General features: G+C 43.3%; 1 protein-coding gene across 3 annotated transcripts in view; it reads right to left on the bottom strand.

Moving 5' to 3' along the window:
- ZFAT (zinc finger and AT-hook domain containing) overlaps positions 1 to 17,408 on the bottom strand; it is a 126,768-nt gene that overhangs the window by 77,999 nt on the left and 31,361 nt on the right. Inside the window, exon 1 of one of the 3 annotated variants that reach the window (XM_053395257.1) lies at positions 2,658 to 3,044. The exons of 1 other annotated variant lie outside the window; for it this stretch is intronic. Coding sequence is in view for 1 of the 2 variants with exons in the window: in XM_053395256.1 (XP_053251231.1) it covers positions 2,658 to 2,676 (19 nt within the window). In the remaining variant the exon portion in view is untranslated. Of the gene's footprint in view, positions 1 to 2,657; positions 3,045 to 17,408 lie in introns of those variants that run through there. One more of the 3 variants, XM_053395256.1, reaches the window with a different exon arrangement.

Below are 17,408 nucleotides of genomic sequence, written 5' to 3'. Positions count from 1 at the left end.
GGCTTAGAAAAAGGGGGGGGAGCGGAAAAAAAATCGCAAGACTTGCAAGACGTTTTCGTCTTGCGAAGCAAGCCCACAGGGAAAATCGTCTTGCGAAGCAACTCAAAAACAGAAAACCCTTTCGTCTAGCGGGTTTTCCGTCTTGCGAGGCATTCGTCCTGCGGGGCACCACTGTAGTTACAAAAGTCACCCCCAAAGCACAAAAGGCAACAGGCTAAGATTGGGTGGACGAAATGGCAGCAAATCCAGTAGATCAAACAGGAAAAGGCTATAGCAGAAACGCAAGGACAGAGGCATCATAAACAGAAGTTCTACATACATAGGAATGGCAATTTGCAATTTCTAAACTTCTATAGCTCGAGGTGCCAGGTACTCAAAAGGGTGCCTAGTAGGTCTTCCTGCTTTGAAGCCTTGCTTCAAAAGGCTTATGGAAAGAAAGCCATGGACAGACAGAATCATAGAACTGTAGAGTTGGAAGGGACCACAAGGGCCATCTAGTCCAACCCCCTGCAATGGAGGAATATTTTGCTCAACATTGGACTCAAACCCACAACTCTGAGATTAAGAGTTTCATGCTTTGCCAACAGAGCTACCCCACATAGTTACTCAGAAGAGTGCCCCACTTACTTACCCTGGACTTACACCCAGGTAAGTGTGTGTAGGACTGCATCTTAAATGGAATCTGACTATTCACCTGTGCAAGAACTCATTTTAGTAGTGATGTACTATCTAGGAGTCCACATAATTTTGAGAATAACCCCCAGTGTGACAACTCAGAAGTTAGGCACTGGGTTAGAACAAAAGGTTTAGATCCTTGTTATACATGACGACCCACAACAAATCAACTTCAACAGCAAAGGCTAGCTAAAGCTTTTTCAAAATGCAAGGACATGAAGAAGCATGGAACTCCTGAGTAAGCAGATGCATTGTTTTATACATTCTGGATGCCCCATGATCATATTATAAAACAGCTGCGTTCTACGCAAAAAATCCAGCACTGCTAGTTTTTGCTTTTCCTTTCCAATGTATCTTATCAATAAAAAAATAGGTACAGTGCGAGCAAATTTTTATTCTGAAAATGTGCATCACGGTGTGGTACGCTGGTTTGACATCATCTGATAGGAAGTGCCTACAGGGGGTGGTAAATACAGCACAAGGTATTATGGGCTGTCCCGTGAATCCACTGGATGAAATAGTGAAAGAATGTTGCCTCAGGAGAGTAAGGAAAATTCTCAGGAATGATTCACACCCTGGCCAGCACTTTCTTGATCTCCTGCCCTCAGTCAGAAGATATAGAAGCATGATTAGCTGCACCAACAGGGTAAAGAACAGCTTCTATCCATGGGCTGTTGGGCTGCTGAATGAAAAGATAACAACAGGGCAACTGACTTTCGGGTTTGGTGGGTGTGCGTCAGTAATAATGATAATAATTTATTATTTATAACCCACCCATCTAGCTGAGTTTTCCCAGCCACTCTGGGCGGCTCCCAATCAAATGTTAAAAACAGTACAGCATTAAATATTAAAAACTTCCCTGAACAGGGCTGCCTTCAGATGTCTTTTAAAGATAGGATAGCTGTTTATTTCCTTCACATCTGAAGGGTGTTCCACAGGGTGGGCGCCACCACCGAGAAGGCCCTCTGTCTGGTTCCCTGTAACCTCATTTCTCTCAATGAGGGAACCACCAGAAGGCCCTTGGCGCTGGATCTTGGTGTCCGGGCTGAATGGAGGTGGAGACGCTCCTTCAGATATACTGGACCGAGGCCGTTTAGGGCTTTAAGGGTCAGCACCAACACTTTGAATTGTGCTCGGAAACGTACTGGGAGCCAATGCAGATGTCTCAGGACCGGAGTTATGTGGTCTCAGCGGCCACTCCCAGTCACCAGTCTAGCTGCCGCATTCTGGATTAATTGCAGTTTCCAGGTCACTTTCAAATGTAGCCCCACGTAGTAAACGAGGGGAATTAAGACTAAGAGAGCTGAGTGGGGGGTGCTCATGTAATCTCACTGTATACAAGTTGTACAAGTGACAATAAAGTATTTCAATTTCAATTAAAAGCAGGATGGGCAGCTTTGGTTGAGGTTTTCGATGGGACAGTTTGGGACAGATAAAAAGCAGCGCTTCCCTCCCTCGGTGCCAGTTAGGCTTCTCTGTTCCATTAACGAGGTTTCCCGTTCCAAAGCCTCGGCGGCTGGATAGGTCAATGGGTAGAGCACGAGACTCTCAAACTCAAGGGTTGCGGGTTCGAGACCCGCGTTTGGGCGAAATATAGGTGGGCGCAGCTGGAAGGGCGTTGCACTTCCACTATGAGGGGAGGCTATCGGGCAGCTTCGCTCTCCTCGCGTCCTTAAGAAAAAATCGCTTTCTCCGCCCGGAGGAACACAGCCAACCAGGCGCGTTTGCGCACCGAGATGACAAGACAGACGCGCGCGCACCGAGATGACGAGACAGACGCGCGCGCAAGCGCACACGCACACTTCCGGCCCCGATGCGGCCGACGCCATGCCCGCCCACCACTGAACCGGAAGTGCCGGTGACGACGACGCCCGCTCGGGACTCTCGCGCCACATCCCGTCAGGCCCCGCGCGGGGGCGGAATCCCTCCGCCGACGCGATTTCCATATATTAAAAAAGGCCCTCCTCGGCGCCCGCACTCACCTGCCGACGGAGCTTCCATGGCCGGATATGAGGAGGGCGAGGGGTGGTAATAAAAACCGTAGAATTAAAAAAGAGAGGAAGAACTAGCACTTTCGTCCCCTCAGGAAAAGAGCCGCCGCCGCCATACCCTGCGCTCAAATTCGAGGGGCGCTAATATTTTGTTTAAAATAAATAAATACGTATCTATACGCGGGCGCGCATTATTAAGCTGTTATTATTATTAAAACGGCGGCGTGCAGGCCGCGGCGGCGAAAAGGTTATGGCGAATCTGCCGCGTCCGACATGGCGGCTTCCTTCGTCTTCCTCGAGTGACGTAGCGGGAGGAGCGCGCGGGCGGGGGGGGGATGGAACGCTCCCCCGTTGGGCAGGTCCGGGCACGCGCCCGGGCGGGCCTGAGCGGCCGTTGGACGGCGCGCGAGAGCTCCCGCTCCTCTGATTGGCCGGCCCCAGCCCCTCCCATCCTGTTTAGGGCGCATGCGTCGCTCCTGGTCTGCGAGCTTATTATTAGCAAGAGTCGTCCTGGCTGCGGTAGTCGACGTCACCCTAGGAAAATATATATATTTAATATTTATATTACGTTATGCAGGTTCAAATTGAGGGTTGTATCGCTGATTGGTTACTCTAGAATGTTGCTCCTCTCCCCCCTTTAACTGGGCAGTTTCATTTTATTTTCAATTTTTATTGCTGGTTCGATATTTGTGGCCCGATCTAAGCTGAACCACGGCAGGGGAATTGCTACCATAGAAATATATATTACATCTGTCGGTCTTGATGTACAAGATCGAAATCTCTTGCCGCCAAACGTTCGTTAGTCTGCATGCTGCCACAGCTAGCTGTTTTCTCTCTAATTTTTATTAAATTTTCTGTTTTACAATTTAAAATACTCCTTTACACAGCCTTCGAATTTCAGTGGCTTCTCTTCTTCTCTTTCCATGGTTCATTTTGCATATCATAAATCCCTGCATATTTTACAAAAACTAAACTAGTCAATATTCCATTATTGCATCTATCAAAACTTATTTACACTGTGAAATTTATCTTAATGCTGCCAACGTTTTCAGGTGTACACCATTTTCCCCCATAAATTCAATAAACATTTTCCAATCTTCTCTAAACATATGTTCTTCTTGTTCTCTTATTCTGTATGTTTAGTCTGCAACTAAAGAATGACAACTTATGACAGAATATGCACAGCTTGCAGATTTATCATATAGAATAAGGGCAGCTGATTTCTCTTAAGAGGGAGTGTGAAAGGGAGTAACATGTCCCTAAAGCCATCACTGGCGTCATACTCCCTTTCTGGCTCAATTCAAAGTACTGGTTGTATTAAAAGCCCTTAACTCTGGGCCAGGTTACCTGTTCTCAGAGCCACCTCAGGTCATTCATAAAGCACCAAGGATGTGGCCTTTTCTAAGATGTCACAACTCTAGAATACTCTTCTGCCGTCAACATGTCCAGCTTGCTTTTTATGTGTCTTTTAACAGAAATGGAAGGCGTTCCTTATTTTGTCATGCTTTTAATAGGCAACACCTAGTTTCATTTCATTTCAATGAGATGGCAAGAATAAATATTGACATCCTGGGCATCAGTGAACTAAAATGGACGGGAATGGGCGAATTCAGTTCGGATGACCATCACATCTACTACTGTGGGCAAGAAACTCGTAAAAGAAATGGAGTGGCCCTCATAGTCAACAAAAGAGTGGCGAAAGCTGTACTGGGATGCAATCTCAAAAATGATAGAATGATCTCGATACGAATCCAAGGCAGACCTTTTAACATCACAGTAATCCAAGTTTATGCACCAACTACTGATGCTGAAGAAACTGAAATTGACCAATTCTATGAAGACTTACAACACCTTATAGAAGTGACACCAAAGAAGGATGTTCTTCTCATTATAGGGGATTGGAATGCTAAAGTAGGGAGGCAAGAGATAAAAGGAACAACTGGCAAGTTTGGCCTTGGAGATCAAAACGAATCAGGGCAAAGGCTAATAGAGTTCTGTCAAGAGAACAAGCTGGTCATCACAAACACGCTTTTCCAACAACACAAGAGACGACTCTACACATGGACATCACCAGATGGGCAGTATCGAAATCAGATTGATTATATTCTCTGCAGCCAAAGATGGAGAAGCTCTATACAGTCAGCAAAAACAAGACCTGGAGCTGACTGTGGCTCAGATCATCAGCTTCTTATAGCAAAATTCAAGCTTAAACTCAAGAAAGTAGGAAAAACCACTGGGCCGGTAAGATACAATCTAAGTCAAATCCCTTATGAATACACAGTGGAAGTGACGAACAGGTTTAAGGATTTAGATTTGGTGGACAGAGTGCCTGAAGAACTATGGATGGAGGCTCGTAACATCGTACAGGAGGCAGCAACGAAAACCATCCCAATGAAAAGGAAATGCAAGAAAGCAAAGTGGCTGTCCAACGAGGCCTTACAAATAGCGGAGGAGAGAAGGCAAGCAAAATGCGAGGGAGATAGTGAAAGATACAGGAAATTGAATGCAGATTTCCAAAGAATAGCAAGGAGAGACAAGAAGGCCTTCTTAAACGAGCAATGCAAACAAATAGAGGAAAACAACAGAATGGGAAGAACCAGAGATCTGTTCAAGAAAATTGGAGATATGAAAGGAACATTTCGTACAAAGATTACCATAATAAAGGACAAAAGTGGTAAGGACCTAACAGAAGCAGAAGACATCAAGAAGAGGTGACAAGAATACACAGAGGAATTATACCAGAAAGATATGGATGTCTCGTACACCCCAGGTAGTGTGGTTGCTGACCTTGAGCCAGACATCCTGGAAAGTGAAGTCAAATGGGCCTTAGAAAGCATTGCAAATAACAAGGCCAGTGGAAGTGATGGTATTCCAGCTGAACTATTTAAAATTTTAAAAGATGATGCTGTTAAGGTGCTACACTCAATATGCCAGCAAATTTGGAAAACTCAGCAGTGGCCAGAAGATTGGAGAAGATCAGTCTACATCCCAATCCCAAAGAAGGGCAGTGCCAAAGAATGCTCCAACTACCGCACAATTGCACTCATTTCACACGCTAGCAAGGTTATGCTTAAAATTCTACAAGGAAGGCTCAAACAGTATGTGGATCGAGAACTCCCAGAAGTGCAAGCTGGATTTAGAAGAGGCAGAGGAACCAGAGACCAAATTGCAAACATGCGCTGGATTATGGAGAAAGCTAGAGAGTTCCAGAAAGACATCTACTTCTGCTTCATTGACTATGCAAAAGCCTTTGACTGTGTCGACCACAGCAAACTATGGCAAGTTCTTAAAGAAATGGGAGTGCCTGATCACCTCATCTGTCTCCTGAGAAATCTCTATGTGGGACAAGAAGCTACAGTTAGAACTGGATATGGAACAACTGATTGGTTCAAAATTGGGAAAGGAGTACGACAAGGCTGTATTTTATCTCCCTGCTTATTTAATTTATATGCAGAATACATCATGCGAAAGGCTGGGCTGGATGAATCCCAAGCTGGAATTAAGATTGCCGGAAAAAATATCAACAACCTCAGATATGCAGATGACACAACCTTGATGGCAGAAAGTGAGGAGGAATTAAAGAACCTTTTAATGAAAGTGAAAGAGGAGAGCGCAAAATATGGTCTGAGGCTCAACATCAAAAAAACGAAGATCATGGCCACTGGTCCCATCACCTCCTGGCAAATAGAAGGGGAAGAAATGGAGGCAGTGAGAGATTTTACTTTCTTGGGCTCCATGATCACTGCAGATGGTGACAGCAGCCACGAAATTAAAAGACGCCTGCTTCTTGGGAGAAGGGCAATGACAGGCCTAGACAGCATCTTGAGAAGTAGAGACGTCACCTTGCCAACAAAGGTCCGTATAGTTAAAGCCATGGTTTTCCCAGTAGTGATGTATGGAAGTGAGAGCTGGACCATAAAGAAGGCTGATCGCCGAAGAATTGATGCTTTTGAATTATGGTGCTGGAGAAGACTCTTGAGAGTCCCATGGACTGCAAGAAGATCAAACGCATCCATTCTTAAGGAAATCAGGCCTGAGTGCTCACTGGAAGGACAGATCGTGAAGCTGAGGCTCCAGTACTTTGGCCACCTCATGAGAAGAGAAGACTCCTTGGAGAAGACACTGATGCTGGGAAAGATGGAGGGCACAAGGAGAAGGGGACGGCAGAGGACGAGATGGTTGGACAGTGTTCTCGAAGCTACTAGCATGAGTTTGACCAAACTGCGGGAGGCAGTGAAAGACAGAGGTGCCTGGCGTGCTCTGGTCCATGGGGTCACGAAGAGTCGGACACGACTAAACGACTAAACAACAACAACAGTTTCATTTCTGTGTTAACATCTTTTTACTGAAGAAGTATGCATGCACACGAAAGCTTATACCAAGAACAAACTTTGTTGGTCTCTAAGGTGCTACTGGACAATTTTTTAATTTTTTTATATATTTCGACTGCATCGGACCAACATGAATCTTTTTACTGTTAGGTTTTTCCCCTAAGTGTTAACTATACGACATATTCTTTGTTACTGCTTTTAGAAACGGTTTGCTAGACTTTCAGAGGTTACATAATGTGGTTTTATGAGTATGTTGTGCACCACCCTCTGGGCACTTTTAGTAGAAGAGCAAGCTGTAAGAATGGCTGCTGTGACACACCTGCAATATCTAAAAACAGAATATACTCCTTGCTCAAGGGGCAAACACATCATTAATAGCCAGCCATTTTTTATTTCACTATGATTCTAACCACCCCCTCAAGGGGAAAAGGACAGGGTTTTCCACTGTTATACAGGGGGTGGGGAATCCATTCGCCAGCGTTTCTAAATTAGTATGACATCAGAGTCTTTGTGACTCTCCCAGCATAGGTCAGGAGATTATGCTCCCAAGAGCACAAAAAAATTATTTGTATATTGGATTCATCAAGTGACAGTTCTGCTTAAAGCTGATTTATAGATAAAATATGCCAAGAAAATGGGGCTAGAATCTTATTTATGCCCCATAAGAGGGGAAATAGGCTTGATTTCTGAGCAACGGGGTATAGGGAAAATTTTTCCTCATATTATGGTAGGGATTTCCCTGTGTCTTGCAGGGGAAATAGCCCTGTGTACAGCTTAGCAAATAACACTTCCAAATACAATAGCCTTTGCTCATTTTAATGTCTTGCATTAAAGCAGCCATCAGGGACTACGTGTTATTAGAGGACACTTTTGAAAGCAGTGGGAAGCATGCTTAGAATCATGCTGCAACACCTCGGCTTCCAGCCAGTCAATTCTCTGCAAACCAGCTTACAAGCAAAATCTGTGTTGCCTCGACAAAGTAAAAATAACAGTATCAAACATCTTCAGAAGAGGTCAAGACGTTTTGAAGACTGAAGGCAAAATCCACATGGAATCGCCTAGTGTTTAAGACATTCTTCCCTGTTCAGCAGTACTCAAAGTTCATCATTTTAAGCATCTTCTTCACTACACTGCAGTACTGTTGACCCTTTATATTCTATTAAGAACTGCTCCTCTCCAAAATGCAGGAGGAACGTTTTCAAGTTAGAATGCACTCATGCTCAGGTTGGACATGCAAGAAAATTTGGAGAGAAATGGCAGATAATCTGGTTGGAGGCAAGGCAGAAACTCCCTTCTTGGATTAGAGCAGCATTTTGTTAAGCATGTTCCAAAAGGAACAAAAATCTCCTATTAGAAGTTTAGCAATAATAGCAGAACAGGACTCAATTTATATATAATGCACTAAAACTGCCGCCCCCACATACAAGCAAATGATCTTAAGAGTAAGATGAGAGGAAAAGGAAAAGGAAAGATCAGCTGGGATGAGAAAGAGTGAACAGATTTATCTTAATGAGGTACTTGAGTGTAAAAACAGATGGAAGTCAAGAGAAATGAATAGCTGCATCTCCTGCCGTAAGCAGAATAAGGTCCTAATAAAAAAGCAGACATGGTGTTGTGTAGAAGAAATATGCACTGGAATTAAATATGTCAGGAATGCCATCTCCATCTGCCTTCCATGCTTCCTGAGCAAGAGTCCCACTTCTATTTTTGTTTGTTTTAAGGGATTTTGGGATCTTTTCTAGGAATTTGGTCAATTTCCTATCTTCTTGGCAGACAGTAACCTTTATTTTCTCATGTAACCTTAAACGAGCAGTAGCTGAAATCAGTATGCTAGGCTTTACTCCAGCATACTGACACTGGGTAGTGAAACTTGCTTCTGGGTAAACATGCTTAATCTTGCTTTATAGGTCCCATTAATAGCTGTGTTTTCTTCCATTGGTTTGAATGGGGTTACAACTAACATTCTGTTTTGTTTTTAAAAGAAATGAGCGATTTTGAGGAAGTACTGTTCCACATTTCAGGAGAGGAAGTGTGACGCTTCCTCAAAAGCACGGGCCCTAATAAATCTGGTCCTGAAGAATCAGCCAGAGAAAAGTACAATGTGCCAAAATATATCTATAGTATGGTCAACTTAAAGACAGTTGTGACTGTATGAACATTGCACATAAGAGCGAAGCGTGTACTATACATTCCACATTTCCCAGAGTGAAGAACCGTTCCAATGGGCTTAGGTTGCAATACATGGAATTAAGTGTAACTCAAAAGCCACAGAGAGGTTGGGGAAAATCAACTAAGACATTTCCCCTGTCTCTCCCCAGACAGAGATCATCATACCAGGTGACAGAAGTAGTTTCTATGCCAAAACCAGGCCGAAACCCCAACTGAAATGGATCCAGAAAATCATTTTCCTCCAAGAGCACCTGGATCTGGTCCACGACTACCCGCACAAGAAACTTGCCCAAGGGGATATTGGTAACTGGGTGGTAATTACTTAGATATTCCAAATCCAGTGAGGGTTTCTCTTTTCGTTTTGTTTTAAATTTTATTTACTGATACTAATTTTACAGCTGCCTCCTTCAAGCTCGCAGGGGCCATCCCTTCTCACAGGGAGGCATTAATCTCCTACCTGGCCCAGCCAGTTGCTCCTTCCTCGCTAGTTTTTATCAGCCAAGATGTGCAAGGATTCAGAGGGCAAGTGGTCACCTTGACCCATCCAAGCACCTAATCTATGTCCTTGAGCCTTACTAACTGAAACTCATCCAACACAACAGAACTAGACAGTGTTCTGGGCACCTCTCAAGATTCATCTGCTGTAACTGGGATCAAGGTCCTGGCAGGTGCAGGCAATTTTATCCTTAAAATGCTTTGCAAACAAGTCACAACAAGCGACCATCAGTAGAAACCCAGGAGAATTAAGAAACTCGGGATTTTAGTCTAACTGTGACTGGGCAGTAATATGCCTATCCAGAAGGACATAGTAGCAACAAGTACTGTTACTGGTTTTTTTTAAAAAAATGTTTTTATTGAAAAAATTTCCAGAAGTAACAAAAATACATTCAGTGTTGCTGTTTTTAAATCGTACAATCCTACAAACAAATCAATTACATTCAGTTTGAGACATTTTTTGTTGTAGATAATGTAACTCAGGTTTAATTTTATGTACCCCACCCAAATGCTTAATATATAGATTGACACCTGGGCTCACTATCTCGTGATGTAGGTTAGGCTAAGCTAGCGACCCAAGAAAGTTATTCTAGAGAGATTAACACCACCATCAGTTGTTTTCATATATTTAAGTACAAGAGAAGGCTCAAAAATAAACCAGCTTGCTTTTTTCGGGGCAGGATGCCACATGGGTATTCATGCATGCCCTTTTTCAGCTTCAGACCCCGCTAAACCATGCCAAATTTTCAGTGCAACAAAACCAGCTTATATCTTGAATGTAAATAAGTGACCAACCAGTCTAAAATTTTAATCCAGAATATTTATTTATACAAGTGATAGCTAGGCATTGTCCAACAAAGAAACAATTTTCTAATATTCTCAAGTTCTGTAATAAACAGGCAGTGCTTAAAACCTTAAGGAAGTATATATCACTCTTATTTAGTTATCTTGGATCAGACCAGGATCAATACAGCAGTCAAGAGGAGGTGGGCTGAATTCAGCCACATAGGCGTTCAGCATCTCTGTGGGGCTGGACAGCTCCTTGCATAAAGAATCCCCAAGAACAGTTTAAATAGGGTGGACCAGGGGCGCCCACCCACTCCCCGTTACAGGCAAGATGAAAGCTGAAAAGTTGGGGCGGGGGGGAGAACAAAAGGCAGGTGGGTGTGACCAGCAACCCACCTGGCACAACTCATGCAGCACTAGAGCCTAAGGATCTTGGGCATTTGGTGTCAGACAGGGTAAATATTGGGGTTCACAAATAAAATTGCATCCAGAGGGGCCCAGCTTTATTAATAATATTTTACAAAATGGGGTTATGCTTCTTCACAGCCACCTCCTTCTCATGACTAAGCTATACAATCCTGTTCCCATACAGTTCTGCTAACCACGTTGGGTCTCAGCCACAAAAAGCCTATAGATTGTGCTCTTTGCCAGCCCGTACACCACCAGGAATCCGCTTTAAGGAGCAGAAATTAATTACTTATTTGATTTCTGTCCTGCTCTTCTTCCTAAAGAAGCTTAGGGTGGCAACGTTTTAATAAATGCGGGAATCCCACTTTTTAAAAAAGGCACCCTGCCCTGCTCGGCAGCCTAGAGCCAGCAATTTTCATCCTACCCCCCCCCCCAATATATACACACACAAAGATAAAGGGACCCCTATCCATTAGGTTCAGTCGCGGACGACTCTGGGGTTGCAGCGCTCATCTCGCTTTATTGGCCAAGGGAGCCAGCATACAGCTTCCGGGTCATGTGGCCAGCATGACTAAGCCGCTTCTGGCGAACCAGAGCAGCACACGGAAACACCGTTTACCTTCCCGCCAGAGCGGTACCTATTTACCTACTTGTACTTTGACATGCTTTCGAACTGCTAGGTTGGCAGGAGCTGGGACCGAGCAACGGGAGCTCACCCCGTCACGGGGATTCGAACCACCAACCTTCTGATTGGCAAGCCCTAGGCTCTGTGGTTTAACCCACAGCACCACCCGTGTCATATACACACATTCACACAGTTAAAAGCAAAAACATTTCTACGGGCTTATCATCTTATTTTGCAGAGCTAATTATGTGTCACTACTTTTGCACTTGCTGCTGCACCAGGGTTCTGAAGCCTGGAAAATGCTGCCTCAGTCAAGCTGGCAAGGTCACCCAATGGCACTTTCTAGCCCTTGACAGCCAGAACAGACAGCAGCGTTGACTGTCTGGCATACTCTTCTGAGAAATGAGGTTTCTCTTTAATACAGCTGACAAGACTTAATAAGGCTGTGCATCAATGCACCGCTGCATAAGGGAGAACAACCTCTCCTTACTTACTGCAACCTGTTGACACTTTCTGCCCCTCCTCCTATGCCGTCTGAAGCTATGTGTCAAAGGTGGCAAAACTTGTTCTGCCGGATGACGAACCTTCTGGGGAAATCACAGTTTACAGCTGCAAGGCAGTTTAAATCACATTGCTTGCTCCTGTATTTTACAGGAACCTCAGAATATAAAAGGGACCTAAATACCACTGACTTCTCCAGACTAAAAGGCTTGCCAGCTTCAACGAGGAGCGACTTAAGGTCATAAATATATTCAGTACACCCTCTGCAAATGCTGCTGGCTTTGTAAAACTTAATAGTAGAAAACCTGAGTTCAGACAAAAGCGCATGAAGGGCAGGACAAATCTTTTTCAAATTTTTTTTATTGGTTTTCAAAAATTTTCAAACAAACAAACAAACACACATCTTAATTGTACTTAATCCAATCTTAGTAACATTGTTAAGTGACTTTCTCAAATCCCCCTGGCTAAATTCCAGTGTATATCATTGTAACAGTTTTCCATGGGGCAGGACAAATCTTTTCAACATGGCCACTGAATGAATACAATGTGTTATGTGAGTCTTCTTCTATCGCTACCATGGCAGGCCAAATAATATATTGTTAGTGTGTTGTGACAACCATGCAGGCAGAGTATCTATAATTCCAGAACTCATCTAATGAAGCCAAGTCTCTGTTTAGCACAAGAAATAGCTTCTTCTCACAGCGCACAATTAAAATGCAGAATTTGCTCCCACAAGAGCTAGTGATGACCACCAACTTGGATGGCTTTGGAAAATTAGACAAATTCATGGAGGATGGAGTTATGCTAGCCATTATGGCCAGTGAGCCTTGTGATTTGCAGCAACTGGTATTCAAAGAGGAAGAGAATCATAGAATCATAGAATTGGAAGAGACCACAAGGGCCATCGAGTCCAACCCCCTGCCAAGCAGGAAACACCATCAGAGCACTCCTGACATATGGTTGTCAAGCCTCTGCTTAAAGACCTCCAAAGAAGGAGACTCCACCACACTCCTTGGCAGCAAATTCTACTGTCGAACAGCTCTTACTGTCAGGAAGTTCTTCCTAATGTTTAGGTGGAATCTTCTTTCTTGTAGAGCATTGTTGCTCTCAGGTTCCGCTTCTGGGCTTCCCACCGGCATCTAGTTGGCCACTGTGAGAACGGGATTTTGGACTAGATGGGCCTTTCAGCCTCATCCAGCATGGCTTTCCTTATGTGTTTCTGGTATCTCCCAAGTAAGTGAGCCAGTTTAATGCACCTGCATCTGGTTAGTTTAAAAGTTGCATAAGGTGACCTTGATATTTATTACAACAGGAGCTATTGGACAATTACTGTCGTATTCGAGGTGCAGTGTTAGCATGACCCCAACGAGAGGCAATGGGGAGTGACATTTCCAGTAAAACCATACCCTGGATAAATGAAAGGCACTCACCTATCCAGCCTGCCTGTAGGTGAACAGAAAAATCAGCTTCAGGTTATGTCAACAGACAAGCTCAGGTTTCAGGGTTTAGGACTCATTTTGAAACACAAGAGTACAAGCCAGAAATCAACTGTGATCTTATGCCAGCTATAATCAACTGTCAGAGGGAGGTTTTCCTGTTGTGGCTACCATGGAAAGCTAGTTACATATAAGAGGAGAAATAGTATACCTTTATTTTTAGAACTAACTTCTAAAATACGCATTTAAAAAAAATCCACATGGAAATTCATAATGATCTTAACGCTGCACTGTTTCAAAACTCATTTCTTCTGCAATTTCCCCCTGGATGAGTATAGATCTGATAATTAAATCTCTCAACTCCATCCTCTTCAGAAGCCAATTTTGTCCTCTCCCCTAGACTTGTAATGCCCATGGAACTTCAACCATAAGCCTCACATTGTGTTCTGCTGAGGTTACTGGCAAAGACATGTACACACAGGCCATCTCCCTAGTTTGCTGGGCTCTGCACAAAATCTTTCACTTCTCTGAAGTCAATAAGGGCACTTTGCCACGGGGGGGGGGGGTTGCATTCAGCATGCATATATTCACAAAGAGACTGGGCTGATATTTTGAGCCGTCATTGGGGTTAATGGGATAAGCAGAAGGAACACAGGCGAGATAATGCAGAGCTAGCAGCAGGATCACCAAACCCCCAGTATGAATGGCCGTGTTGTCTTTTAAGTTCATTATCTTTACTTCTTCTTTTTTTTTTTGGTACTATTAGAATGCTTAACTGGCACTACAAACTGGTAAGGAAGACAGTAGTTACTACAAATTTATACCACCAGGGCAGGTCAAAGTCAAGACCTGCCTGGAAACAGCCTTTCTCTAGCATGAGAAATTAAGTTCAATGCAGTGCAGCAGTCCTGTGAAGATCACAAACGCACAAACATGGTCAATGAGAAAGCAAAGCAATGTGCATGCTCCACAACTTTTGAGATGGAAATCACCAGCAACCATCTACAACTCAACCTCAGCCATAGCTGCCAACGTTCAGATTTGAAAATAAGGGATCAACAGCCTCGAAAATAAGGGATCGGCAGCCTCACCTGTCCAGGGGACAGTCTACAGGATATCTAACAATCCGGGATAGCAGCGGGAAACAGTGCTGGAATAAGGGAATTTCCTGCAAAAAAAGGGAAGGTTGACAGCTATGACCTCAGCTTTCAGCTAACCAGTGCTCACTGCAATCTATTTCAGCACAAATGGTTTGTAGATTTCAGGTAGAAACTTACATTTTAATAAAGAGATTCCACACTACTTAAGATGCTTTTAAAATGAGCTACTTGTCACTTGCAATACAGCATCATAGTGGCAAGCAACACTTCAATTATATTAGCTAACCAAAGTGTCCGTTTGGACTTGTTTTAGTTCTTCCTTGAGCATTCCCTACAATATGGACTATTTTTTCCATCTTTGGAGAGAATAGATAGGCACACCAAGGACATGAACCGGAACTATATCAAGGTCACATTGAAAATACACAGCTATGGCTTTCCACATACATTGACCATTGTGTTCAAGACCAACCTTCGCTTTGCCTTGTGTCAGACTGCATGCATCCCTCCTTATAGTAAACTATTTGGAATTGGTTTACAGCAGATGAAAGGGAAATTTTGAAAATAGGCCTTCAGCGTAGATCTTGAAGCAAACCACTGGCACAAAAGGTTGCTAGGGCAAATGCACACACAGTATTACACGAAACCGAAGGCAAACTATTTTATGGATTACCACTTTCACAGATAATTGGAGGTTGCATTTATTCAAATGAGGTGGGAATCAGCACAGTTGACGGTTGCCGTCTCCCGTAGTCCATCCGGTTTCATGGCTTGATTATTCAGGAAGGCAGATTTTCCAAATCAGTTGAAGTAAACACCCACCTCTCAGCCGTTCAGTCTGTTAGAGCTGAGTGTAGGATGTTTACATGAACTAAGAATCAGGGATAACAATGTGAACACAACACTGATGCACTTCAAAGGAGTCCATACCTCAGTATTTCAAGATACCAGGTACACTGAATGCAATGCAGAGAATCAACATTACTTTCCAGCCTTAAATCCCTCTTGCTCTAGTCAGAACTTTCGTTTTAAGGGAGTTAAAATCTCAACTACGACACATTGCTTTTGAACATGTCTGTACAGTATTTTTTTTTTACCTTTCCTTTTTCTGTTAATGGCATGTTAAGTTTTTATTGTTCAAAGAACAAGCAAAGATTTAAAAATAAGGGAATAAAAACCACAAGAGGCAATAAAAGCAAGCAGATAGTGGTCACACTATTCCATCATGATGCAAGTAATATATCTTATTGACATTCCCCTACGATCTCCCAGAAATTTGAATTTAAAGCATAGCTGAGGTGAAAATTAAAAGATTAATTGCTTGCACATTCTAGCAGGGATCCAAATAGCTACCTGAGATGCATCCAAGAGTTTGAGAAATCTCAGTAGGACTTTACTTTCATATCTCTAAACAGAGCATCCCTCTGCCATACTACAAATTGCTTTTAAAAAGTCCCCTCTATTTTGTTTGCCATTTGAGTCAGTGACCCAATGTTCATAAGAACAAGTTTCAAAGCCCCTTAGACACAGAACCATTTGCATACTTCATAGGATCCCAACCAGCTTATGACACAAGGGTTATCACAAAGGCATTGTAAATAAAAAAAAATGTCCAGTAGCACCTCAGAGACCAACTAAGTAAGTTCTGGGTATAAGCTTTCGTGTGCATGCACACTTCTTCAGATACCATCAGATACCACTTCTTCAGATACATATATGAAGAAGTGTGCATGCACACGAAAGCTTATACCCAGAACTAACTTAGTTGGTCTCTAAGGTGCTACTGGACAATTTTTTTTTTATTTCGACTGTCAGACCAACACGGCTACCTACCTGAATCTACAAAGACATTGTGTTTGCTTTCATGTGTGTACACAAGCACCTTGAAGTAAGCTAGGAAAACTCATTGGTGGGTGAGGAGCTTGGTATATTGGTTTTGCCATCAATTTCTGCATAGTTAATAGATTCAGGTAGGTAGCCATGTTGTTCTGACGCAGTCAAAATAAATAAAAAAAATTAAAAACTGTCAAGTAGCGCCTTAGAGGCCAACTAAGTTTGTTCTGGGTAGAAGTGTGCATGCACATGGAAGCTTATGCCCAAAACTTAGTTGGTCTCTAAGGTGCTACTGGACAATTTAAAAAATAATAATAATTTCAACTGCATAGTTAATGTTCAAGTTGATAAGGAATTCCCCATCTGAAGAATGATCAGCAATTGTTTTGTCTTCTTTTTTTAAAGCCTCGCCCAGTAGCACATGGCTCATTTCACTTGCTTCAGTCATCTGGATTTTCCTTTCAGACCTGCCCTGGGAACAATGGCCCTTAGAGCCTTACTTAGAAACTATCCGAATGAACCATGTTTTTGTTTGGGATTTGTGGAGCCTGCATCCGCGTAGGAGGCTGGGGAAAGTGACCTTCAGCAACCTTCCAGGAAAGCTAACTGTATTAGAAACCTGTTTCTTCATATATATTTAAAAAAGTATTATCTAGCCCAGGGTTCTCCAAACTTGGGTCTCCAGTTGTTTTTTGGACTACAATTCCCATCATCCTTGACCATTGGTCCTGCTAGGTAGGGATGATGGGAGTTGTATTCCAAAAACAGCTGGAGACTCAAGTTTGGGAAAACCTGACCTAGCCCATCAACTGGTTATTATACAAATAAGGTGTGTAAATGCCACTTGACTGGGCAAATAATCTTTTCTACATATACTACCATGCCTTACTCCAGCAACCTCAATTGGAGAGACATCCCATCTATGCAGTGGAACAGAGAAGGAGCTTGTGTGTTTCAGCAAGCTTAGTGCATCATGTTCCTGCACCCCTCACCCCGCTGAGACAACAGGTGTGTCAACGGCTCGTGGTCGTACATAGCACAAGCGCAGTGTCTGATTT

The sequence above is a fragment of the Podarcis raffonei genome, chromosome 7 (assembly GCF_027172205.1).
Source record: "Podarcis raffonei isolate rPodRaf1 chromosome 7, rPodRaf1.pri, whole genome shotgun sequence".
Classification (NCBI taxonomy): Eukaryota; Metazoa; Chordata; class Lepidosauria; order Squamata; family Lacertidae; genus Podarcis; species Podarcis raffonei.
The sequence above is the reverse complement of the archived record's forward strand: the minus strand, read 5'-3'. Positions and strand labels throughout refer to the sequence as shown.